Source organism: Dermacentor andersoni, chromosome 3 (genome assembly GCF_023375885.2).
Source record: "Dermacentor andersoni chromosome 3, qqDerAnde1_hic_scaffold, whole genome shotgun sequence".
NCBI lineage: Eukaryota > Metazoa > Arthropoda > Arachnida > Ixodida > Ixodidae > Dermacentor > Dermacentor andersoni.
Genome location: NC_092816.1, coordinates 161303403 through 161330968, shown reverse-complemented (window position 1 = coordinate 161330968; position 27566 = coordinate 161303403). Strand labels below are relative to the sequence as shown.

The 27566-nt window shown below is 48.6% G+C and overlaps 1 protein-coding gene across 1 annotated transcript in view; it reads right to left on the bottom strand.

Annotated features, from left to right (window-relative positions):
• Positions 1-27566, bottom strand: part of LOC126524203 (uncharacterized) — a 101033-nt gene that overhangs the window by 10914 nt on the left and 62553 nt on the right. Inside the window, exons 7-11 of the mRNA XM_055067363.2 lie at positions 17775-17969; positions 11376-11424; positions 2865-4914; positions 1850-1966; positions 95-272 (exon numbers count right to left, since the gene is read on the bottom strand). Coding sequence (XP_054923338.2) covers positions 95-272; positions 1850-1966; positions 2865-4914; positions 11376-11424; positions 17775-17969 — 2589 coding nt within the window. The remainder of the gene's footprint in view (positions 1-94; positions 273-1849; positions 1967-2864; positions 4915-11375; positions 11425-17774; positions 17970-27566) is intronic.

Below are 27566 nucleotides of genomic sequence, written 5' to 3'. Positions count from 1 at the left end.
GTTTGCGCACGAACGTGAGCTACGAAATACACTATGGTGCTTATTTTTTTAGTGCGACGCCGCAGTATCCTTTTGCGAACACAGATGCATATACCCCTCGTCCACGGACTGTCCACCGACGGCGTACACCCTCCCGAGAACCACAGCGACGCCGTGGTGGCAGCGTGCGCGTCGCAAGCTGCCCATGGTCTCCCAGCAGCTCCGGGACAGGCTGAACCGGTAGCACGCTGCGGTGGCCAGCTGGCTGGCGTCGTTGCGCACTTCGAAGCCGCCTGCACGGATGCGGAAAATAAATGGCGTCAAGGCTGGCGTCAAGTCGCCAAGGCGTCAAGTCCCTCGACTCTTCCGAGTAATGCAAGACGTACGATGCAAAGTTTCGAGGTGGTGAGAAACAAATATCGGTACGGATCTCGAAAGAAGCGCGGTTTGCTGACAAGAGCGAAACAGAGGAGGAAGAGATATGCAGTCAGTTTACTTTTAGTACGCGCTATAGGTGTGACTTCCCATCGTGGACTCGATAGCGAACTGGCATTACTGATATTAAGTATAGTTAAAATGGACAGGAATAAGAATGGTTACGCTGATCATGCAATGCATATAGCATGCATGATCATAAGCAGTGCCCCGTTGAAGTATTACCGCGAGTGATAAATAATTGCGAGCGTAGTGGAGAACAGCGCAAGTTAAGGTTATATGATTACATTAAAAAGTTGAAGGCGTATAATTAACAATTAGTCTGACACTAGGCTATAATTCGTAGATTGAAATATGGGGCATAAAGCAATTAATTAAAACGCTAATTATCGTAATTACATTAATTCTTCAATTGAACATTTTGCTTTCTCGTACAAGTAATGGCCGCCTCATTGAGTAATTTAGATCAAGGGTTAAAATTGTGCTATCTGCCATGGGCAAACTTTAAAAAGATTGGTGCAGCAAAAAAAAAAAAAAAAAAACATACACTGTGTTTTGACATGCGCATAAAAAGAAGAAGATCAAGATCAGTTGAAACGTACTCCTAGTGCGACAACAGCGCGTTAATTGCAGACGGAAAACAAACCTCTCATTTCCACCTCTCTTCTGTACTCTCATGCCGCTGCTGGTGGACTATGCAGAAAAAAAATTGCCTAAGTACTTTCTTGTTCACTTCTTTAATGTCGCCCTTTAAGACGCCGAACGGCTGAGGACGTTTCCCGGCAATGACATAATGCGCGTGAGCGCAATGAAAAACGCAACCTCAAGCCATGTTCCCTCTTTCACCATCACCGACACTGCAAAGTCCTCAGCATTCCTGATATCGCTCTCCCCCCAGCATGTTAGCACGCCATCGCAAGTGTCCTTGGCTGCAACTGATACGCGTAGCCACGGAATAAGCGCGGATGGGCACTTATGCTACATTCAACTGGCAGATTTCTAGCCCTCTGGAGCGCTATTGTGGTGCGGCTTAAATTCGGCTGGTTGAAGTCGAACACTGTGAACACATATTAGCCTCGCTCATTCAAAGCGCCTTGATTCAGCTCTGAATGCGCTTAAGTGCTATCCTCTGCGAACTGTGAGAGTAATTCGCAATTCGACAGGTTATCGATGATGTGGCTACTCCGATTGCCCTGGGCACACTTAGCGTTCGGCTGGGGCAGCCTTTCTCTGGCTCCAATGTCGAGAGGGCTCCTCATAGCTGCAAGAAGAGTTGTAGTGCGGTAGCAACCAGTTGCATGTACCATTAGATGACCAACGCCTTGCCAACATATGATCATGAATGAAGATTTCAGTAGCGGCCACCTCGCCACATGCAAAGCTCGATCCCCATGCACACCCTCATGATGTATGTGCTGTCTTCATTTCGACTCACCCACAACATAAATGTAATCCTCATGTATGACGGCCCGGTGACCGTAGCGGGGCTTTGGCATCCTGCCTACACACTTCCACTTGCTCTCTCGGGGCCCAAATGAGTAAATAGCGGCACCTGAGTGAAAATGAGAAAGAAAAAGAAAGCGGACACGCCAGAATCACACAGAGCACCGGAAGAATCGCGTCATAACCGGTGGCCTTTTATGTACAAAGGTTGATTTATTTTTCCATTTTCGAATTTATTAGGTTTGCTTGCCCACGCCTTTTCGGCAAACCGATTACGCAGCGAGCCCACCTAAACAAAGTGATGAACATGCATGTCAGCACATGACGGCAAAACGTGATCAAGCGACTCACGGCAGATGTCTTCTGCGTGGAACAAAAGTCAGCCTGATATCTTGTGGTTTGCGTTTTAGCTTACGTGACTCATCACCATGTTGACAGGCCGTTAGGAAGATAGCGTCGCTGCTAAATTAGTCAATTACCTAGTATCGCTATCACGTCCAATCTGGCGACTTATTCCAAGATAAAAATGGTACTTATGTACCATGTGGGATATCAAAATGCCATGTTTATTTTTATGGAAATTGAGTGCATCTGCTTCGCAGATTACAGAAATAGCTAGCGTCTGCAACAACGAAATGATTAAAGTGGAGTTCATAGAAGATTCTACCCATTTTTTTCATCCACTTTCATTTCCATTAATTTATCGTTTCTTTATTTCATTAATTTCCCCTATGTTGTCTTCGGTGTCAGTGTTTGTTGTCTTCTTATATGACTAATAAAAATCGGGCCCCTCAGTTAACCCCCTTTCTTCTCGTCTGTCCAGAGAGGTATGATAATATAGTTCAGTCATGTTGGCCCATATACATGGAGCAAGTACGCATTTGACAGTGGACTCTTGTTCGCACAGAAAGGCTCATGTCTGGCCTAGAATGACCACCTAAGTTCTTAGCGTATTCCGTTTTTCGCAAAGAATGGCACGAACCGGAACCACGACGTGCTCTACTTACTCTCAAGATTAGCGCCTTTGGAGTCGGCTGCCAGGCCTCCTAGCAGAGCAACCACCAGCTGCTGGTCGCCGATGGCGGCGTATTCAAGTGCCTTGGAGCTCAGGTCGGACGTGTGCGGCGTCTCGGAACGCGCCCGGTGAGGCACCTTAGACAGGCGCCGGCGACGTTTCTGGCGGTCGGTCCGGGACGTAGTCTTGCCGACAACGAGCGACAGGTCCGAGCCGCCGCCACCCGAAGAAAGCCTATTAGCGCTACGCGCCTTGCGTCGGACGGCGTGGCCGCCCCCAGAGCTGGACTTCTTGCCCGCCACGCCTAGGTCCGACCTGCCCCTGTCCTTGTCGGGCTTGCGCTTGGGAACAGTCGACGAGCTCAAGCTCTTGCCGGATGATTTCGCATGGCCGCTCGACCCCGAAGGCGATTTGCGGGACAAGCGCTCGTGCGATTTCGACTTGTCATGTTTCGAGACGCTTGTCTGCCCGCCCCCTCCAGGCCCATCCGCTGAAGACTTCCTCGACTTTGACGCATTCACAGGGGCGTCACGCTTATGGCTTCCCCCTCCTCCGCCACCAACCGATTCGGACTTGGACTCTCCGGGCTTTTTATCCTTGCTGTGCTTCTTCTTCTTGATTTTGTCTTTGCTGCCACCCTTCTTGCCTTCCTTGCTGGTCGACTTGTCCTTGCTCAGCTTCTCCTTGCTCCGCTTGTCCTTGCTGTGCTTTTCTTTGCTTCCGTGCTTGTCCTTGTTCTGGTGTTTCTCCTTGCTTTGTTGCTTTTCTTTACTTTGCTTATCCTTGCTGTGTTTCTCCTTGCTGCTCTTTTCCTTGCTATGCTTCTCCTTCGAGGCCCGCTCCTTGCTCGACTTCTCCTTACTGCCTTTGTCCGCCTTCTCCTTGCTTCCCTTGCCCACCTTCTCCTTACTGGACTTAGCCTTGCCGGCCTTCTCTTTGCTTCTGGATCTCGAGCTGCCTTCTTTAGAGGAGCCTTTCTTGGCTTTCTTAGACTTGTGCTTGCCGGCCTCCGTCGTCTTGGCCTCGCTGCGGCTGATCGCCTCCTTTGCAGTGGATTCCTTGCTCTTGCCTACCCCTTTATCCTTGGTGCTCTTGCTGCTCTTGCTGCTTTTGCTGCTTAGCCAGGGACAGAAACCCTTCTTTTTCTTCTTCTCTTTACTACCCTTGCCTTTGCTTTTCTTGTCTTTGCTCTTGCTCTTCTTGTCTTTAGACTTCTTCTCTTTGCCCTCTTTCTTTTTTTCCTTGCTGTCAGCCGTCGAAGGCGGAAAGGTCGTGGCCGATGTCGGGTCACTCACGGTCGGAGGCATGGTAGTCGACGGTGTCGCGGCGACGTCGGACGTCGCCGTCTTCGAGGCGACGTCCGCTTCGTGCTTGCCTCCGTGCTTGCCACTGTGTTTGCCCGGGTGCTTCTCTTTACCTTTCTTGTCGCCCTTGGCGTCTGGTCTTTCGAGCGAATCGGTCTTCTTCTTAACGGGGGACCCGTATCCCTTGCCATCCTTGGTCTTCGGCAGTTCCTTGGGGACAAGCGAAGGCTCCGAGACGGGGGCTGCCTTGCGGAGCTCCTTGGAAGGGGAGTCCTTCTTTCCTTCCGTCGCCTTGGCCTCACCCTTTGGTTGTTTCTCGGGCTTCTTCTCAGCGGCCTCGGCCTTTTCCTTTGACTGTTCCTTCTTGCGGGGCGCGGCCTCACCTATTTTGGCCTCCGACTTGGATTGAGGCTTTCCCTCAGACTCGGCCGGCAGCACTCCCGCCTGTTGTTCGATGGTGAGAACTAGCGGCGCTGTCACAGGTACCGGTTGCTGCTGCTGCTGCTGCTGCGGCAGCGGCGGCGGCTGTGAAGGCGGCTCATGTGGTGGCGGCGCCGAGTGCACAGCCGTCGCACTTAGCTGTTTCGCAATGGGAGCTTCCGCGGGAGGCACAGGACGCGGGGCGCCAGCGTCGTAGCTGGGCATTGGCGCGACCGGAGGCTTGGGCAGCGCGGCTGCTGCCGCGGTGCTTTGGCTTGGCGGTGCGGGCAACCGCTCGGCGCCTTCGCCTGCTTCCACCTGCGCGACCACGTTTGTATGTTTAGAGTTGAAGCAAATGAAGTCGATGAAAGGTATCTTTTCGCGTTAGTTTTTCGGCAATTTGTAGTGGTTATTAGGCGATGTAGTTGAAGGATTTGGAGGCCTATCATGAACGATTGACTTCAAGAAGCTAGGGCCAGGGCAGCCGCCACAGCTCAAGGCTCTACATAAATTGCATTGACTGAACCTTGCTGATTTACGCACTACACCATATTTCACATAATTTGAATTTTATTCAGGATGTGTATCTTCCTGTGCATTCAATTGTTTTATTGTCTTGTCGTGAGTGAGTGTCGATGCTTTATTGATCTTTATGTGAGACCCGTCATTACCCTTACCGAATAAATCAAGCAGCATTTTTTTTCATTTGTATGATTGCATGTTGAAATGTGTGATCAAACATAATCATGAAACTTGAACTTTACTACATCGGGCTCTCTAACGTGGGACGAAATTGAAGTAGGTGGGTGTTTTAACATTCCCCTCCCAATATTATGCAGTTTCAGTGCCCGGATAACGCGTACAATGAGCAGCGAATATCAGTTATATAAGATATTATGTGTGTGACTACCCAAGTATCTGATATAAAGATAATCGGACTTTGGCTAAGTACTACGGAACACACATTGTGATTATGGAACTGAAACTGGTCACGCTTCACGACATATTCGCTCAAAACACCCCTATTCAACGCACGTTGCAATATAGATCACATGCAGTTTCTTTGAGTTCATGAAATTACGTTGAAACCTACTCTTACGCACGTGTTTATGCGTATGCATGTGTGCACTTTCAAAGAGGACAGCAGCCTTCATTTTTTCCCCTCTCAGAACTAATGACTTCAAGCGACTGAGCCACCATATAGGGTAGACGAGAAGGGCTTAGCGTTTTAATTGGCAGCTCAACGATAATCTTACCTGACAAGACCATCTCGAAGAATTAGACGTATTCATAGATTTGTGTCGGGGCTTTTGAATATAGCTTTATTAATTTACCAGCTAAATTGTAGTATTCGCAAAAATGTCGTCCGTGAGCAGCAGCAGATGTTTTCGTGACAAAGCCGGTTGCCTTGGTCGGCCATGTCCTAGCGCACGTGGTTGTCATATTTTCGCCAATACGAGAATTGTTTCCTTTGTTGAAGCAAGCTCTTATTTATTTATGTCCGTAGAGGTGCATTTCAAGAGCACAAATTTACCTTGTTAGGGTAAGTACCAAACATCAGGTATGGACCCTGCATTTACCTTTAACCAGCTCGCCAACAATATTTTTTTGATCTACTGTATTTCGCTTAGCTAAGCCATACAAAGAAATAATAAAGCAATGAAACCATCTTTAGGAAAACATTTTGGGGCTTATACTGTTAAGGTGCCTTGTATGCATAAGACTGTTTAGAGAAGATGAAGCTACTTGAGTCAGTGACGTAGCAGTAGAAGTGAATGACAAGCGTACGTACTCGTCGTCTGTCGCTGTCTCTGTCACGGGTAGAAAGCCGATTTATGATTTTTATTGTGTAATAACACGAGAAACAGTGCGAAGCAAGAAATTGATTGGAAAGAGCGGAAAAATGCTCTTTTCGGTTCCGTTCTTGCATCCCATTGTTTCGTTTCCTGTTACACCACACTTATGAAGGAAGTAAAAAGAAAAACAAGCTGTGAGGTTTTGCGTGCCCAAACCATCCTCTAATTATGAGGCACGCCGCCTTGCGGGACTACCACTTAATTTGGCCTGACCGGTGTTATTTAACGTGCACCTATATTTAAGTGCGCGCGCGTTTTTCTTTTCGGTCGCAATGTAATGCGTCCGCCGCCGACGGGATCGAACCCGCGACCTCGAGCGTAGCAGCGCAGCGCCTAGCCACTAAACTAACGCTGCGGGTAGACGTGCCAACCAGCGCGGCTAGCAAGTTGTAAGGTGGTCCAAGGTGCCCGCCGAGGGCACAATGTTCATGTGCGGCGAACGCAAGGAGAAATACGGTACATATGTAAATCTAATGCTTCTGTACCAGTTGTGTCACAATGACACGTGCCCATAATGGTGGATCGGCCAAGAGTCGACCCATACGAACGCCATCTAGGTAGCACAAGGTCTTTTCACTCCATGACATGCTACCTGACCCGACTGCAATAGAATTTAATGGAGATGCTCCGGAGTATAGGCAACAGGGATTTTCACGTCACCGCTTTCATCACGCCTGATCTGTCAATGGAAATTTTGGGCCAGGTAGCGTGACGTCACGGATCGGAGTAAACAGGCCTTGCTCTATCTAGGTGGTGTCGCCAATACCCAGCTGCACGCACTCGGGGGTATCGCTTAGATCTTTGCCGCCACATCCTCGCCCGCGCCGCTGTACTCCTCTCTTTCCTCCTCGCTGTTGCCACGCCTGCGCTTCCCACACGCTGATTGGCTGCAGCGCTCACAAGAGACCTATCAGCTCACCCTCATGTCAAGAAGACGATATGAAACTTATTCGAGCTATCTTTTTTTATCTTTTTTTTCGGCCGCCATTTGCGGGCCACGTGTTGATCACACTGCCACGGCGCACGTGCATTTTGCAAGTTAGGCGAGCTTCGTTTGCCGGATGAGTGCCTGGCTGCTGCGCTTTTCAAGGGCGCAGCAGACGGGAAAAAGGACTAGCGTTGTTTGCAATCCCCGGAAGAAAACGGGTCGTGCGGCCTGTTTTTCTCCGGCGGGTAATTTGTGTTCTTGCCTGAATTTGAGCGTAAAAAAAGACTTTCACAAAAATTTGTTGGCCGGCTCCGGCAACCAGTGCAGTGAGCTTTCATGCATGGTGTTAGTTCATCGAGTACATTGCGCACATATTTAGTGCAAGTTAAATTTCGTGTTCAGTACGATCTAACTGGCGTGCCGTTGGGAGCTGCATTTATCTACAAATTATGCTCACCAATAAGAAAAATAAACTATCGGATCGCAACAACTACTGTGAGGGTAATGTCCGAGGCCATTTTCTTTTCTTTTTCCGAATCAAGTACCAGTCGCCGACGATTAATCCCGCCTACATATATCTGGAGAACTATTTTTCATTCAATAATTAATACTCGCGAGCCTAGAGGCTCAACAGCTCCGTAGAGTTAAGTGTCGATAATTCTGGAACACCGGCGGCGAATCTCCTAAAGAAAAAAATTGCTCATAAGAAATGGTTTTCAGTCAAAGCAAATAAATCTATGTTCTTACGCATGAATTGGAGAATGCGGCCTGATTTTTGAAAACATGCTGTAGGCGCCCACCCTTCAGTTTCTGACGTCCCGAATGAAAACAGGGTATCACTTTACCGCTGGTAAAGGTTATGCCGGCATCCACTGTGCAGTAAGCAGCCAGCAACATCGCGCAACTTGCGGGCTTTGTTCGCGGCTGCTACAGAATACGAACTATGCGCGTAGCACTTGGCCCCTTAGTTCTGGTAAAACATACATGCTACATGCTGATGGTTTATTATGAAGGGACATTAGCGAAGTACAAGTGCGTGCATTGTTTCCTTTACTGACTCTTCACACAAGCCCAGAATGCGTCTCGCGTAGTGGCATTGGCTCAAGTGCTTTGGGTGCCCTCGATAGTGGTGGATTTACTGTAAAAAAAACATCATGTGTATGCGTGAATTACGTTACCAAGTTTTTTTTAAAGACCACGCCTATCAAATGAACGCATGAATTGTCTGCGCTGCGTAAGTTTTCAGCATAACCTACTCCGCCGCGATATGGATGGCCAGAGCCGCGGGGCCATTCATGCCACTGAATGATAGCCATTGCTTAGAGGGTTTCCGCTAGTGTATCTCGGAGTCGATTTTCGAAAATATTCGTCAGCATGACCCATCAAAAGTTTACCATAGTCACATCACTTTCATTAGCCGATGAATTCCAGAATAACGCTTCAAACGACTGAAACAACAAGCGGGCGCATTCGTCCTTCCGCGGCGACCGGCGGTCGCTGGCCCCAAAAGCGTGCCGTGCGCAACTCGCCGTCCCGTGGGAGAGCGAAATCTGAGGAGAATCGAGGAGGAAAGCGAGCGCGAGGAGGGTAGTGTCGCTATCTAGAATAGAGGGGCTCAAATTCAAGGATAGCTGCCCGCCACGGTGATGTTCAGTAGAGAGTTTTTAGCTTAGGGGACGCAAGCGGCTTGCGTACGCAAGAACTAGGGGCGACGGTACTGCGCATGCGCAATCCACTACGTCTTGGTCTACGCATGCGCAGTACCCTCGCCCCTAGCTCTTGCGTACGCAAGCCGTTTGCGTCCCCTAAGCTAAAGCTTCATATAGTAAGCGGAGCATTGCGGGCTCCGCCGTAGCCTTCGCAGTGCAAGACAGTGCAAGACATTGAAGAAGCAGGAACACTGCGAAGGGGATCAAAGGCGATTGTTGATTGCCAATGCCTCTGCTTCTGCTGAACGCATCGAAGTGCTTTTTGCTGCGCAGTAGTTCTGAAATATTCTCTAATGCATTTCTCGAGTTCGATAAAAAGTCTTCTAGGGTCCCTTAATTATGCGCACGCGATTGGCTGTGCGTCGTAAAATTGTTCCGAGGTTACTGCGCGATACAAAGGTGGAACTGTCAGCTCGTCGTTCTTGTCAAGTGAGTTTTTGCTGGGCTGTAAAACGTATAGAAGGAATATCCAAAAGTACGTTCGAAATGTCGTTACACTAAAGAAGATAAAAGATTCAGCGATTTTCTAACGTTACATACAAACGGTTCTTCGAACATGGGCCCGCGGCCCAAATTCACATAGCTTTTCGCTCGTAGAAGATGAATGCCATTAGCCCAGCAGCCTCTGATAAAAATATTAACACTTTAAATAGCGTTTCTTTCACTGCCTTGCGCAGCGCATTGAAAGCGAAAGTTGACGATATATCAACAAGCTCAAGCGCGTTTTTATGGCCTCCTACATGTGAAAAAAATACGCAGTACCGTTTTAAATACCTTGCGGTATACAACTGCGGCGATAACAGGCGCACGGCGTTCACTGAATAGCAAACAATGGAAATTTCTATCAAAGAAGGTGCATCCAACATAAGTGTCAAAGTGAATCCTACAGGTAAGCGCTGCACTAATGGGAAAACTACGGCATTTTGACGGATAAAGCGTAAAACTGCTAAATATGTACTGATCTCTGCGCGCTAGAAGCCCGTTGAACAGCTGAAAGACGTATAAGAACCAGGGTTCTTCTGACAAAGGACGTATTTGCTTTAGAGACCGCGTTGAACACGGAAGCTATCACGTGATTGCCGCGGAGGAGAAAACGCTGACCAGCGCGGTCGTGCTGACGGCGGCGTGTGTTACCAGCTCCGGTACGCGACACGTGTTTCGCCTTCAGTGTGCACGGGCCTCTCTGGTATACTTAGACCTGGAGGAGGTTCTCCCCATACCGACACTGTCCAATATTACCAGGCAAAAATACGTGGGCTTGCATGTTTGACAAGCGCGCAGCTTTTCTCAATAAATGTGTGCCGTTCTTCAAACGGATGAAATTCTCGAAGCTCGTAGTAGCTTTGGAGAGAGTTACGTCGATCTCATTCTTGTATCTTTTTGTTGTTCCTTTACCTGAGCGGCACCTGCGGATGAATTCACAAAGCTTTTCTTTCTAAATGCTCTTTGTTACTGGCTGGCCGCATTTAGCAATAGTATGCCCACCATCACAATCGCCTGCCATTCGCTAGTACGAATAATTATAGAATAAGATGTTTTTGTGAACGCTGGCCCTGATTTTTTAAATAGTTATTGGTGCCCAAGGTCCAATATTACTGCAATGTGCAGATTTTCTAACGGCTGTCTCCAGTTACGAAACTTCTATGTGCAAGCTTGTGCGGCTATGCTATGAATATATTTTGTTTTGTTGCGTAGTTTGCTACCATAACCATAGTTTTACATAAATGCTCGTAGTGGTGTCAAAGACGCCCTAGCGGTACTAATTACAGTTCCGCATGACCTAGTCGAAAACATCAGTTGTAGGGTCTTGTTGCGTCTTATGAGAGACACCCTCGCGATAAGCCCCCGACGCTTTCAAATGTCGTCTGTAGGGTCGCAGAGAAACAACAGGTCCTACCTCTGTCTATCTCATTGTGGTATATCTTAAAGGAAAGCATAATTCTACGCGTATTATGCCAACATGCTTACTTGTAATCTTGTTGTTTAAATGTATATTTTTCATGCACTCTTCTGGCTTATCGTATCTGCAGTCACCTTTCGGTGCATTTCGCTTTGCAGCGAAGCATTTTAGTGCACGAGTCGGATAATTATAATCATATTACATTCCACCGAAGTAGACTCGAAAACGGTAGCCTTACGCCTACAACCTTGCTTTACCATCCCTCGGCCTGTGCACTTTGTGTACGTGGCCAGTTGTCATACGCTCCACACGCGTCATTTTCATTTATTGTTTGCGCACTCACAGATATTCATCAGCCGTTCTCGGAGTATCTAAGCAGTGCTTACCTTGTGCGCTTGAGCGTATTCTCTCGCTTTGTCAGGCTTCTTCTGTCCCCTGGAAAAGGCGCGCGACACAGTCTATAGCCTGTATAGAAAGAAGATCGACGTCTACCCGTAAGTGTACAGTGCCTGTATAGAAAGAAGATCGACGTCTACCCGGAAGTGTCCGTTGAAGTGTTACCCTACTGGATCAGGGGAAGGCGATGCAACAGTGCAAGATGATCCACTGGCATCCTTTAAATCCGATAGCGCATTATCAATCAGCAAAGCGAACTAGGACACTGATTCAGAAGGAAAGGCTTATACATACCGGCAAGTACGTATGTGCTTTAAGAGTGGACACGGGGACAGTATATTTGACAGAGCACTGAAGTGCTTTCCGTTTGCTATGCAGGCTCTGCTTGCATTATTCATGCCCTGGCTATCAGCCCCGTCATGCGACCTGATATGCCGGCTTCCGTCACCTGTAACCATGGACCATCGCTACGCCTGCGCGATTGACGAGGTGCCTTCATGGCATCTTGCTTTCGCACCCTTCGTCGGCTCATTCTGCCCGGTACAACTCGACCTTAAAACACCCCTCGGATCGACAGCAACGTCATCCTCGGCCCAGTACTTAAGAAGCCGGCCCTGCACCAGCTGCTTCAGTGGACACGGGGACAGTATCTTTGACAGAGCACTGAACTGCTTTCCGTCTGCTATGCTGGTGCATACAAACCTTTCCTTGTATGCTAGGAAGAGCAATAACGTCTGCTTATCGCTGTTCCCGTGTTGACAAGTGTTGTGCGAAATTTGTTGTTCATGTTTCTCTTTGACCCTTTTATTGTTGCGCGCAGGTGATTTTGAGAGCAAGCCTGGGCCCACAACCACCCGCTCGGAAGCCTTTTTAGACATTGAATCTTTACCTTCGCATCCCGCTGAACAGATGAAAGTTATTTTTCACTTGCTAAAGGACGTACACACGCGTTCGCTGCATAGTTCTAAAACACAAACGGAATTGGCAGCTGACGTTGAAGCTATTAAAACTGGACAGAAATCCATTGAAATCACAATCACAGCGACTCAAAACGGGTTAGATGAGCTAGAGGAAAACTGTAAGAGGTTAGGTAAGCTGTAAGCCAGGATATTGCCGCCATTCACACTCAAACAGACGAACTTTCTGCACTGGTCACCACTTTGCAATCACGGCAGGATGATCTTGACGAGCGGTCACAGCGTAACAATTTAATTTTCTATGGCATCCCAGATTCCGATGAAACCTGACTCAGGAAAAATTTACTTCTATCCTTCGTGATTGCCTAACTGACCCCCTTTCCCCTCACTAAATCGAACGCGCGCACCACTTACGAAGATTCGCACCTAACAAATGCCGCCCTATCATTGCAAAATTTTTGAACTTCAAAACGAAAGACCTAATACTCGCCAAACGCAACAGCCTGAAGGAAAATAAGGTAACCATTAGTGAAGATTACTCGGTCGCAAGACGTCTGGCACGAAAAAATTTGCTCGAATTTGCGAAAGCCCAACCTGGATCCCCAACCCATAAGTTGCGCCACAACACGTTACTTATGAACAAGAAATCTTACATGTATGGCCCTATCACTGCCACTGTCATTTCCACTGATACGAGAAGGCCACATACCAGCTCGCTCTCTGCCGCTATCTCTGCCGACACTCCCTAGGGACGAGTGAGGGGTAAGTGACCTGACATCCTCGGCTTCAGTAGCATTTCTTTTTACTAATATTAGAAGCGTCCTTAACAAGTACAACTCACTCAGATCAGCAATCGATACATGTTCTGCTAAAATAATCGCGCTAACGGAAACATGGCTCGCTGCGCATGTCTGCGACGCTGATATCTTCGTCAATGCTCATCGCTTCTCGTTCTATCGCTGCGATCGTAGCACGCAGAGAGGCGGCGGCGTGCTTCTCGCAATTCCCAATGATATATCACCATCGTGTATACACGTGCAGACTGAACTAGAATTAGTATGGTCAGCAATAACACTTAATCATCAGAAAGTTGTAATAGGGGTATGCTACCGTCCACCTTCGTCGTCACCAAACTTTAGTAACGAACTTTATGATGCTGTTAACATCGTTGCAACACGCTTTCCTTCATCACCGCTGTTCCTACTTGGCGATTTTATTTACCAAACATCACATGGAATACCGACCCCCCTTTAATATCCCCACTCTCACCTCAAGCTCGTGACTTTTTGGATGTGTGTTCAGTATTCTCACTCGTGCAGATCTGCGCTCAGGCAACTAGAATAACAGCTACCACGGCGAATACACTAGGCTTAGTTTTCACTAATCAACCCGATATAGCATCGCCTGTAACGTACTGCCAGGAATTAGCGACCACTTCCTTCTACAATTTGATATTAAACTAGACCGTCCGAAAACTATGAAGAAAAAATAATACGAGACTACTACAGAGCAAATTATCAGGCCATAAATAATGCGCTATCTTCTTTTATCGGCGTTTTCCTTGATGGCGTTGAACACCGTAGTGTACAAACTAATTGGAACATGTTCACAGCTATAGTCAACAATCTAACTGAAGAGTACATTCCTCAACGCACCATTACAACTCACACAATCTCTCCCTGGTACAATAATTACATTAAGCGTTTATCAAATAAAAAGAAGCGTCTCTACCGCATTGCAAAGCTTTCACCCACAATTGAACGCTGGGCATCGTGTACTGCGGCGTCAAGCGCATATGTGCAAGCGCTCAAAGAAGCCAAAAAGCACTTCGAATCACATGTTCTCCCTTCAATGCTTGCCACTAATGTTAAAAAAAAAAATATTGGCGTGCAATTATTCCTTTGACTGACAACTGCCTTGTCTTAACCGACTCTTCCGGTGTTCCAATTCCATCCGACCTTTCTGCCACCATACTAAACCATACATTTTCAGAAAATTTTACAGCCACATCTAGCACACATATGCCGAGTGCACAGCACCTTAACTATGTTACCATGCCCTCCATATTTGTTGCTCCATCCGGTGTCGGCAAGCTTATTGATGGACTATGCATTCATTCTGCTCCCGGATACGATTGTATTAACTCGAAATTCTTAAAAAAACACTTCATATTATTCTTCTATCATACTATCCAAACTTTTCCAGCAATCCCTTGACCATTGTACGCTACCTGATGAGTGGAAAATAGGCAAAGTGATTCCAGTGTATAAATCCGGCAGCAAAGCATCCCCTAATAATTATCGTCCCATCCATCTCACCAGTACATGCTGTCGAATGCTCGAACATATTTTTACCAACCTGGTTAATTTCCTTGAATTGAACTCATTTTTTACGTCAGCACAACACGGTTTTCGGAAATCTTACTCCTGTGAAACCCAAATAATATCGTTTACACATGCACTACACCATATTCATGAGAAATAATCACTAGCTGATTGTATATTCTTAGATTTTTCAAAAGCGTTCGACAAGGTGTGTCACAAACTATTACTTCATAAACTAAAACAACTTCACATAGACGGTAACCTTCTGAAATGGATTGAGTGTTTTCTTCTCAACCGCTCGCAATTTGTTTTTGCTAAAGGCATTAACTCCGGTTTTACAGAGGTCCGTTCAGGTGTTCCACAGGGTTCCGTCCTTGGACCCCTACTGTTCCTAATTTACATTAATGATCTTCCCTCGCTTATCAACTCCCATATCCATCTGTTCGCTGATAATTGCTTCATTTTGAGAGAAGTTGCCAATGCTAACGATATTTAATTACTTCAGTCGGACCTTACCTCTATAGGGAACTGGTGCAATGAATGGTTAATGAAGCTCAATATTAACAAATGCAAAGTCATGCGTGTTTCTAGGAAAACATCTACAATACCGTCGTACTACATTAACAACATGTCGTTGGAATCAGTTTCTTCATATAAATATCTTGGTGTTTACATCACTTCTAAACTAAGCTGGTCTCTTCATACTGAGAACATAATTAAAAACGCTAATCGCACGCTTGGCTACCTACGTCGCAACCTTTTCAACGTACCTACTAATTTGAAACTTTTGTTATATGAAACTTTAATACGACCCAAACTCGAATACGCGACTCCGGTATGGGACCCTGCTCATGCCCTGCTCATGAAAACCTAATCACTGACCTCGAAATGGTTCAAAATAACTCTGCACATTTTATTCTTGCTAACTACAACCGCACAACGAGTATAACTAACATGAAATCTAATCTTTGCCTCCCATCGCTGGCATCTCGCAGAAAAGTGTCTCGTATTGCCCTCTTCCACAAGTTGCACCATTATCATACTCTACGAGGTCACATCATCCCCCATCCAATTTATGTATCCCGGTACTATGATCATCAGTACAAAGTCGGCATTTTGTCATGCAACACTAAAAGTTCTTCACAATCATTCCTGCCGCGAACCTCACGTGACTGGAACCATCTTCCCACCGAAGTTGTAGGCCTTATTAATTATGAACAGTTCCGTGAAGCCTTAGCTAATATTGTATATGCAGGTGCCATTTAAACACTCACGTAACCAAGTGCATTTGTCTTCTTCATTCCTTTGTATTTACCACTCCCCCTCCATAATGCCCTTGGCCCTGAGGGGTATAATAAATGAAATGAAGTGGCTGACGTCGCACGACCAAAGTGGTCGCGAAGCGACAGTCGCATATATTCGCTTTCGCAGAAAAACAATTGGTTCAGGTGAACCGCTCGCTGCAACGAGCTCCATGCATAGAGCCGCAAAAGCTTCAGGAACAATCAGCGACGCGCAAGACCAGCTGTCGGAAAAAGGCTGACGTTTAATTTGCGTGATAATATATTAGAGGCGCGACCGGAGGCACACGCCGTTCCTAGAGTGGTGACCAAGTACCGGCTAGAACAGGCCAGTACTTCTATCGCTCTCTATCACTGTCACTTTATTTTCTTCTCTATTCCAAGTTCAGTTCAAACTGCCACTGTATATTTCAGAACACTCGTAGCGAACTTGTCATCAGCGTAGGTGACGGCAGCCCTAGAATAACACGCGCGAAAAGCAGGAAGAGGCCATAATGTGGGCGACAGAAGTTGACATGGGGAGGCCCGATTGTGCGGCATTAATGTTTGCCAGCTTGAGGTGAACGAGGCGCAAGCAGGTACTAATCGTGTGTTTTGTACTGCGTGTATAGTCACGAAAATCAAAACTCATTCGGTGCGAAAAGGAGATGTGAATTAACAAGGGAGTGGCACATGTGCTGAAACGTTTGCTACTGCTGAGGTGGCGACTCGTAGGTCGCGCTCAGCGGCGCAAATATCGGTCGCCTCGAGTCGCTCCTTTGCCATGGCCGACCGCAGGAGCCCTGTCAAGCGCCGGTGTCAGTGCACTCAAAGGGAGACGGACGGTGGGCACCGGGGCAAATGTTTAGCAGAACGTGCTACACTGACTGATATTTCATGGGATCGGATGTAGCGAAGCGATAGTAGAGCAACCAGGGTCGATGTAGTGAGCAACGCCAGAATAATTCTGACCATTTGCGGTTCATTACCGGGTGCCTAAATCGAAGTATTGTATTTCACCCGCACAGAAATGCGCCGCCGTTCTCAGCAGCCATATTTACCACTGAGTCACTGCGGCGGCTACGCCACAGTGATAATTGAATGGCTGGGAAAAATGCGGGGTTAGTTGCCTTTTTGGCAGCGCGCGCTTGCGATACTGCATGGTACCGCGATGCAGCACACTCTTCACAGTGTACAGAAAGAGTTCGTCTCGCCAGAAGCAGCGTTTTGTAGACTGGCTATTTGGTATGCTACACGGACTATGTGGAGGATACCATTGTTTGCAAGTCGTGCACGACAGCTGCCAATATAGTGTCACGTCTTCAATGCGAAATGCCGTGATTAGAGAGAGGCAAGGACAAAACAGACGTTCAGACGTGATCGGAACATTGACGCCGCCTTTCTTTGCGAGTGTGTCATGTTCCGTCAGTCGAGGTTAGGGCATATATTAGATTTAACCGTACGCAACTACATGTTGTTCATTCAGTGGCTCTATGTTATTTTGGATGACTGCATTGACGGCCAACGTGGGGAAAAGCCAATAATAGATCGAGTAAAGCTTTCTTTCGAGTTCGTTACATAAGGTGGCCATGTAAATGCTTTAAAGGGGACAAAAAGATAAAAAAAAGTCGTTAATAAGACACACAACATCACTGTCGCTTACAAAGCCGTAACTTTCTTTCTCAGCCTTAAATGTTTCTCGTAACAATAAGGTGATGTTATTCTGAAAACAACGGACTAAACAATGCGACAATGCTTCGAAAATTGTTACCACCACCCAACTTTCATTTCTTTTGCGCTCCATCCCCTGAGCAGTGCCAAAATCACAGATTACGCCGCGGGGAATAAATGTACGACACGACACTTACGCCTGAGGTATGCGCTGGCTGACGTCGAAGTATTTCTGAACTTCGGGGCACACCTTGACGGCTCTGAAGGCCTCGACCTGGGCGGCCGACATGTCCTGGAAGCGGATGGCCTCAACTAGACTGCTGGCGTATTTGCTGCGTGCCTTGCAGTCGTAGTGGATCCAGTTGATGAGAGATTTGTATAGCGCCAGCTCACTGCAAGGAGTCAGGGCAACGAAATACATGGCGAGTTGATTCAAGAGCACCTGACAACCGTTGCACCATCTGTTCAGCACAAGCCCCGGCAGATTAGATGTTCACAATGAGTGGATATGTTCATGGCAGTTTTGGTCGCTTCGTCCCCTTTCACCCGAATCGCGACTACCGTAGGGTTATTATGACTAACTTAGTTATACTATGAACTGTATGTCAACGATGCGGAAGCCTCCCGAGATCGCAGCCCGAGAAAGCCTGCTATAGAGCCGGCGTTCGGCCACTCGCCAGAATAAACGCAGGCTCAAAGCAAAAATACGTCACACTGCTTATGTTGTAATAAACAAGGTGGACACATACGGCCTGCAGAGGCATGTGTGTTGACGAGGCTGACGCCGCGTTAACAACGTAAGTTGTGGCAGCCTCGTGATTCTGTCGGATCTTTTTTGCGCATCGAGGACTAAAAGCGCCCCCGAGCGCTCTGACATGTAGCGACGTGTCGTAAGTGAATCAGGCGAATGTTCCGAAAACTCGATTTCGTCAGGCTAATGTCATTCCGCGAGAGTGATCCCGAGCCCCTGGAAGAGAGCAGTCGAATGCGTCATTGTTTTCGACAGTTCGGACCACGGAGGGCGTTCATGTGCCTCTTCATGTGAATAAACATTTCTTGGAAGCAGCCATGGGCCAGAAGCGATGGCCAGCGAGAACACATTCAGGTAACTTCTCTTTACTAGTCAGTGAAATGCCAGAGGCGTTTGTCTGTGAAATATTCATACTGCCTCAGAACCAATATGATTGCACAACCTACGCCATATGTGACTGTAAACGCAGAAATAAATTTTCAGCAATGTTTATTCGCGATTGATTAGTTCAAAATGAACGTGGAAAAATGTACCAACCTATGAAACTGGTTTCTCGCCGTGTATTTTGTCTCACCGGAAACTTCTTTGTGTATCAAGTTTTGGTGCTTGCTTTCGTAGTATTCATCCCTGTAAGCTACAAATTTTTGATGAATGCTAAGTCTTAGCTGTAAATATATGCCCTTATTTTTACTTCGGTAGACTCATATGTATAAATACAGAGGATGGCTGCAATATTTATTTGTAATAGGTACAGGAGAACTGACAGTGTTACAGAAATGATTAGTTTTCTTGGCCTCGAGTCGCTGCAGTCTAGGCGAGCGGAATCAAAGTTAAAGCTCTTGTATCTCATGTATCATGAAATTATGGGGTTTTACGTGCCAAAAATATCATGTATCATGATTTTTTACCAATTGATTTGTCTCGCTACATAACCCCCGTGTCTCGCGCCAGCACTCGTTGCAGTAATGGCAAACAGCTCGAACAGTATGGTACAAATATTGATACATTCAACTCTTCATTTTTTCCCTGCACTATAGCAGCCTGGAATCTGTTACGGAGGGACGTTGTTGACAGCTCCAATGTTGAAGTGTTCCTCGCAACATTGAGAGCTATGTCTGAATGATGCATCTTTTTTTGCTCTTTCCATATCTTTGTAGTGAATGTCTATGTATGTGCTCACTCCTGCTTGGACTCAACAGAGTCTGAAGTATTGTAATATAAATAAATAAATATAGAGTGCATGATATTTTATGGAGGTCTGGTCCTGCACAAAGAAAAATTACAACTAAGTGAATCTTTTTCCCCTCGTGTGCCGAAGATGCGGTTTGTATATTTTTTCTGTCTCCGTACGTCTATACATTCTTCTTTCCCGCCTCACACAATATTGCGTTGGGAAATCAGAAAAAGGTGCAAAAGATGCATGCCTATGCCTTGCCACCTCAACAGCAGCAGTAGCCCGGTGACAGCAACATGACTGTTGAAAGCCTGATGTTGGCAGTGTAGGCCTTCTGCTGAGGTGACCACGCAGTTTCCACACATGGTTTGTCTTTCGCGCCAGATTAGCCTGTGAGGCCTCGTTAAATACGGAGTGCAGCTTCCACATGCATCAGCAGTGCTTACACGCCGCCTAGTGCTTCACTTGAGAAGGCACCAAGAAAACTATTGCACTAAGCGGTCCAGAAAGGTAACGACGCCGAAGGGTGAATCTCGCTTCGGTCCGGCGAGAGACACGCTAGCCCATAGCAGAACACCTTCGCGCGTTCGTTCGCAGCGCACGCTGCGAACCCTGTCACTTGCATTCCTGAAGCAGAGCGCGTCCCAGTTTAACTGGATGGCCAAGACAGTACGAAACCGGATAAAAGAGACCGTGAGTTTACGATGGAAAGATGCAACATTTTCTGCAAAGACACGCTTCACTTTCGTGTTCTGCCGAATCCTATTGCTACATGCATATTGCGTGTTTCTTTTGGACGATGTGCGCGGGCGCCCCTATGAAGACGAACTGCTCCTGGGTCTCGAGCTGTCGGCCGAACTGGCTAGCGCTGCAGCTGTTTTTCTAAAAATACATTGTAAATAGACTTCAGCGTTTCAGTCCTCTTTCGCATAAAGTTTTGATGGATGTTGTCGCTGTCCGTCCTGGCCACGCAGCTCCGCAGCGTCCGCACCGTCCAGCTTTCCCTCATGGATCCCGGTGATGACACCTCGTCTGCATCCACATCTGCGACTTCATCAACAACGTACGCCACGGTTACCAATCCAGACAATCCTGTTATATGCTCCGATCAAAATAATGTTGTCGTTTCGGCTCAGCATGTATGAGCGTCTTAGCCAGAACAACATACTTGGGCGGAACACCGCGTGGCTGATTCCAAACAAACGTGTACGAGCTGTGCAGCTGGGATGCCTTGAAGAGGAAGCTCCACGACCTCTTCGGAAACGCGGCCGGTCGCCAACTGGCTGAAAGAGCTTGCTGAGTGCAGTCTTCCACTGAATTGTACGTCTCGTACGTACAAGACGTGCTTGCTTTTTGTCGGAAAGCCAAAGAGAAAATGGCTGAGATTGACAAAGCAGGCCGTGTCATCAAATGCATCACAGATGACGCGTTCAATTTGTTATCTGCGACAATGTTTCCACCATCGACGTCACTGTCAAGGAATGGGCCCTCTTCGAGCTGGCCAAGAGCCGCCGCGTCATTCCACAGATCTCTTGTCTCACTAAGAAGGCTGTGACGTCAAACCACGTCCACCTTACTACTCTACCCCATATTCAACGAGAACGAGATGCATATCGTTCGCTGCGAGCTCGAGGTTACAAGTCCAGCCCCGTTCCGTCCACGCCCACATAAGCAATCAGCATCAGTGATCTCCCTCATTGAGGCAGTTGTGCGAAAGGATCTGCCAACCTCGGTTTTCCTGCTGCCTGCTCTGTCTCACGACCTGATGTCAGACCGGTGGCGACAGCTGTGCCTCGCAGCGACCTGTGTGGTCCTCCCTGATTCCGCAACCATAGTCAGTGGGGACCTCTGGACGACAAGCCAATCTGCTTTCGTTGCCACTAAATAGGCCATGTAGCTCGCCACTGCCGCACCTTCTGGACGTCCCCGTATTGGAGCTAATTTTCCCCCTCTCCTCGCCGATATGCAGATCCTCGCCGCTACTCGCCTCGTTGTAGGTCTACTATGTCTCACATTCCTTTAGTGGACACTCGTCCCACTCGCTCGCCGTCACCTCAGCGCCGTAGGTGCCCTTCGCCCCAACCACGTCGCTATTTGTGGCCGACCAATCATGGATTCTTGAGCGGAAAACTACACCGTTCAAGCTCCTGGTGGTAGTGCTGCATTATTGTCATCGTGCCGAAATCCTCCATTGATTCTCCCATCCAACCAGAACCCACTTGATGTTCATGTCAACGGTGTACCTTTGGCCGCGTTAATTGATGCTGGAGCTCAGGTGTCCATAATCGGTGGTAACCTCCATCGTCTACTGAAGCAAGTTGTCACGCCTGCTATTACACGAGTCGTACGCGTCGCCGATGGCAACACCGCTGCCGTCACTGGAATGCGGACTGCCCATATAAGCATCGCTGGCCGCCACGTTCCAGTTCTTTTTACTGCGCTGACCAGTTATGCAAGTTGTCTGTTATGCAAGACCAGTTATGCAAGTTATGCAGTTGCAAGTTGTTTGCATGTCCACAGGATGCAAGTTGCCTCGACGCCACATTTTGTCTAATGATTGCTGCGGACCTATTGCTTGAACAAGCAGCAGCTATATGCCGCCTTTTGGCTTCCTACTGCGACACCTTCGGCCTCAACAATCCTCAACTGGGTCACGCTTCACTTGTTAAGCATAACATAAATACAGGTGAAGCTAGTCCCATTCATCACCCGCCATACCAAATGTTTGCTTAAGAGCTAAAGCTTATACACGATGAACTGAACAAGATGCTTGCAAAAGGCATCGTTGAACTCTCGTCGAGCCCTTGGGCGTCGCCCGTTGTGCTCGTTAAAAGGGAAGATGGCACGTGGTGTTTTTGCGTAGATTATCGTCATCTAAACCGCATTACCAAAAAGGATGTCTGCCCCATGCCTCGCATTGACGAGAGTATCTTTTGCCTCTACGGTGCCAACTACTTCTCATCAATAGACCTTCAGTTTGGCTGTTGGCAGATCTCTGCGGATGAAAGGGCCCGAGAGAATACTGCGTTCGTCACCCCTGATGGCCTATGGGAATTCAAAGTTACGCCGTTCCGTCGATGCAACGCCCTAGCTACGCTCGAACGTATGATGGACTCTTTGCTTCAACAGCTGAAATGGTAAGCATGCCTTTGCTACCTAGACGACGTTCTTCTATATTTCCCTACATTTCCCTCGAGAGCTTATCAGCTATTCTTCAAGTCTTCCGCAAGGCTGAGCTCCAACTAAATTCATCTTAGCGTCACTTCGGCCGCTGGTAGATTACAGTGCTGAGCCACCACGTCGACGCCTCTGGTATTCAACGAATCCCGGAGAAAATTCATGCTGTCACGTCTTTTCCTGTACCTCCGTCTGTCAAAGACCTTCGAAGTTATGTAGGACTATGCTCCTACTCCAATGATTCGGGAAAGATGTCGCAGCGATTTTCCGACCGCTTACTTACTGATCTTCTAAAGAAGAATGAGCCGTTTGCGTGGGGTCCCAATCAAGTTGCCGCTTTTGCCCACCTCACTACCATTCTCACCACTCCATATCTACTGGCGCACTTTGACCCGTCCTCTTCTGCAGAATTCCGTACCGATGTCAGTGGTTACGGGATCAGAGCCGTCTTGGCCCAACGCCAACTGGGACAAAATCGTGCTATCCGCCTCCTTACAGCAGTGGAGCGCAACTATGCTATTACAGAGCGTGGATGCTTAGTTCTCGTCTGAGCGGTTTGCAAATTCAACTCGTATTTGCATGACACACAGTTCTCTGTAATCACGGACCACCACGCACTCTGCAGCCTTTCTTCACTCAAGGGTCCTACCAGCCGGCTTGGTCGCTGGGCTCTGCGGCTACAAGGATAGTCCTATATAGTAGTGTGCAAATCAGGCCGCCTACATCAAGACGCAGACTGTTTATCACGTTATCCAGTGGATGAGCCACCCGCCGTCCCTAACACCGATGACGACGCTTGCGTTTTCCCCTTTTGTGAACTGCTCTAAGCGCCGACGAGCACAGTCATGATGCCACCTTGTGCGCCATCATTCATTGTCTCGCCTTCAGATTCGTCCCTTCAAATGTTTGCCCTCCGGGTTGGTGTATTATGCCGCCACAACGTTCGCCCCAACGGTACTGACCTACTCCTCGTCATGCCTAAGCATGCCTGCTCAGCTGTTTTCTTAGAACTTCACGGCTTACCAACCGCAGGTCACCTAAGCGTCTATCGCACCTACGACCGGATTTTCCGATGCTTCTTTTGGCCACGCTTTGCCCGCTCCGTCCGGAAATATGTTGTGGCGTATGACAAATTCCAGCGCCGAAAAACACCATCAGCGCTCTCTTCCGGGGTGGCGTTCTTACAATTGCTAGTAGGTACAGCGGGGCGGGGCACTTTCGACGGCGCTCGACGTTTCTGCGCAGGTGCGAGTAAGAGCGGGTGCGAGAGAGAAAATGTGGGGGCCTTTGCTCCTTGAATATGTGACTCTGCCTAGGCACTACAGTGGAGAAGTTTCTTTGCGCGTGTAGCGTGCGTTTGTCCCTAGGCGTGCCGGCATGGCGGAGGGAGGTCGAGTTTGTTTACGCTCCGCCGCTGACTGCCTGCGCGGTGAGGCAGTGGGCACGGACGCCCCATTTGGTGATGGCTGTCTCTGAAGGAGCAAGGTTCTGACTGTGTTGTATAAGATGTGGGTCACGTTGTTAGTCGCGGAAGATAGATGCATTTTTTGCAAGAACTGCTCCAGGAGGGCACATGTAACCGGCAACCTGAGGCCTCAGGAGAGCACCTGAGGTTATATCAAAGCACGCGGCGCAGGATCTCCGGGGCACCCAAGCGGTAGCGGGGGGATCAAAGCTGGAAGCAGGGCGGCCCGTGGGTTGGGGCCGCGGAGGCCGAAGCGTGCAAGGGGGTGGTCGAATAAAAAATTGGCGGTCCGCGATAGCGGTCAGCCGATCTTAAGCTCCCCTGGCACGCGCAGGCCTCTGCGAGCCCCAACCCAAGGACCAGTCCGGCTTCTAGCGTTGATGTCCCCGTTGCCGCTTTGGTTTCCTGGAGGCGCCGCCAATTATGCGAAATATTGCACGTTGTTTTAATTTGCAAACAACACGCTTGAATAAATATAATTGCGTTGAGCCGCCAACTTGCGATGCTAGGTTCAGCACTACCGCGCCCCGCGACTACTGCCGGCGCGCCTAGGGACAAGCGCATAACGCATACAACACGCGCTAAGAAACTCCTCCGTAGTGCCTAGGCAGAGTCGTATATTCAAGGAGCAAAAGTCCCCACATTTCCCCTCTCGGACCCGCTCTCACCCGCGCATGCGCGCAAATGTCCGTCGTCTCCGCAAGAGCACGCCCCGCTGTACCTACTAGCAATTGGAAATATGCTTCCGGGTGCCTTCTGCCGCTCGACGTCCCGTCGGGGCTGTTCTTTCATGTTGGTTTGGGCTTACTTGGCCCTTTCCTTCTATCAACATTTGGCAACAAGTGGGTCGCCGCAGGGACACATTACGCAATGCGCTACGCAATCACCCGAGCGCTTCCAGCAAGCTGTGCTACAGATGTCGCCGATTTCCTTTACCTGACGTCATTTTACAACGTGGAGCTCCACGTCAGCTACTCGGTGACCATGGCCTACCATTCCTTTCAAAAGTCATCGCCGACATCGTGCAGTCCTGCTCAACCAGGCACAAGCTGGTTACAGCTGGCCATCCATAAGCTAATGGTCTCACGGAGCGTCTAAATCGCACCCTGCAAAGTATGTCTCGTCCGACCATACTGATTTGGACCTCGCTGTACTCTATCAAAGTTGCATGTAATTCTTGGCGCCCCGACACTGCTGGTTATTCCCAGTTCTACGTGTTGCTTGGTCGAGAAGCAACATTGTCACTGGAAATATGCCTTCCATCTGTCGGAGCAGAGGCCAGCAAATATGCATTTGACGCCATCACCAGGGCAGCCCAAGCACGCGAAATTGGCCGCACTCGCCAGCTCTCCTCCCAAGAGAACCAACGGCGTTTGTACTATAGGCAACACAGAGGCATGCACTTTTCTCCTGGATCTCTGGCACCCGTCACGTTGGGCTGTACGATAAACGCCTGTCTCTGTACGCAGGCCCATACCGAGTGTTGCGTGCCATGACTTCAGTTATGTATGAAATTGCCCGAGTCAGTGCCAGTGCCTCCTCTGCCCCACATTCCTCTGATGTTGTGCATGTTGCACGCCTCAAGCGTCATTACTATCTTGGTGACGCCGATAACTAGGCGCACTAGGTCGGTGCTTCTGCCACCTGAGGTAATGCTATACGTGCATATTGCGTGCTTTTTTTTTTTCGGGCAATGCCCGCGGGCGCCCCGACAAAGAAGACGAACTTCTCCAGGGTCTCGAGCTGTCGGCTGAACAGGCTAGCGCTGCAATTGTTTTTGTAAGTATACATTGTAAATAGTCTTCAGTGTTTCATCCTTCGTTCGCCTAACACTGTGAAAGAGGGATCAACCATATTTAAAAAAAGAAAGCAATCCGAGCCACGAGCAGGCGCTTCCTAAAATTTTTTGCGTCAATGGATTTGTACGGAAATTTCAGTGTCACGGCGCCGTGCTTTTCTTTTTCGTTACTTTGCTGATGCTTTCGCTTACGAAAATGCTAGCCTGTTCGTGATTCAAGGCGCTCAATCTACCAAAGCAGCTGAATATACCGTTCGTCTTTATACTGATTAAACTCGACGAAATCGACAATTTTGCATAGCTGCTGTCCAAATGCGCGCCCTAGCTGCGATTACTTCCGAGTCAGAGACACCAGTGTCGAAGGCTATATATGCTTTTGAGAATAGGTGGTGCCCAAATCCCCGCTTCATAGGGTGGCGACCTCTGGATTTTAATAACGGATGTTAAGAGGTATGCGTTTGCTGGTTGAATGCGGCGGAAGCAGTTTTGGCAGGCGGAAACACGTCATAGACGTCGCGTTCTGGACAGCACTGATTGTATTCAAATGCGGTGCCAGAAATGCATCTTGGCCATCAACTTTAGACAGTTAAGGCGCTCGAGCGCGCTCTAGCCAGCAGAGTGCGCTCTTTTAAGCTTAACGGCTAAAAAGCGACTTCCAGTGCGTGATTACGGAGCGCGCTCTACGCGCCCCAGCCTGGAAGCGTATTTTCATCCGCTAGCAGCTACAACGGGGCGTGCCACTTTTGACGGAGCTCGACGTTTCTGCGCAGGCGCGAGTAAGAGCGGGCGCGAGAGAGAAAATCTGGGGGCTTTTGCTCCTTGAATATATGACTCAGCCTAGGCACTACGGAGGAGGTTTCTTAGATTGCGTTGTATTCGTTTGTCCCCTGACATGCCGGCATTGCGGAGTTCGGTCGAGTTGGTTTATACGCTCCGCCGCTGGCTGCCCGCGCGGTGAGGCAGTGGGCGCGGACGCCGCTTGGTGATCGCTGTGTCTGAAGGGACAATGTTCTGACTGGTGTTTTATAAGTCACGGGTCGAATTTTTCGTCGCGACGATAGATCGGATTTTTTACAAGCACTGCTCCAGGAGGGCACATGTAACCGGCAAACGGAGGCCTCAGGAGAGCACCTGAGGTTATATTAAAGCAGGCGGCGCAGGATCTCCGGGGCACCCAAGCGGTAGCGGGGGGATCAAAGCTGGAAGCCGGGCGGCCCGTGGGTTGGGGCCGCAGAGGCCGAAGCGTGCCTGGGGGTGTTCGCATAAAACATTGGCTGTCCGCGATAGCGGACAGCCGATCTTATACTCCCCTGGCACGCGCAGGCCTCTGCGAGCCCCAACCCACGGACCAGTCCGGCTTCTAGCTTTGATATCCCCGTTGCCGCTTTGGTGTCCTGGAGGCGCCGCCAATAATGCGAAATAATGACACGTTCTTTTCATTAGTAAAAACATGATCGATTAAATATGATTGCGTCGAGCCGCCAACTTGCGATGCTAAGTTCAGCACAACCGCGCCCCGCGACTTCTGCCGGCACGGCGCGCCTAGGGACAAGCGCATACACCGCGCCCCAAGGGACTCCTCCGTAGTACCTAGGCAGAGTCGTATTTTCAAGAATCAAAACTC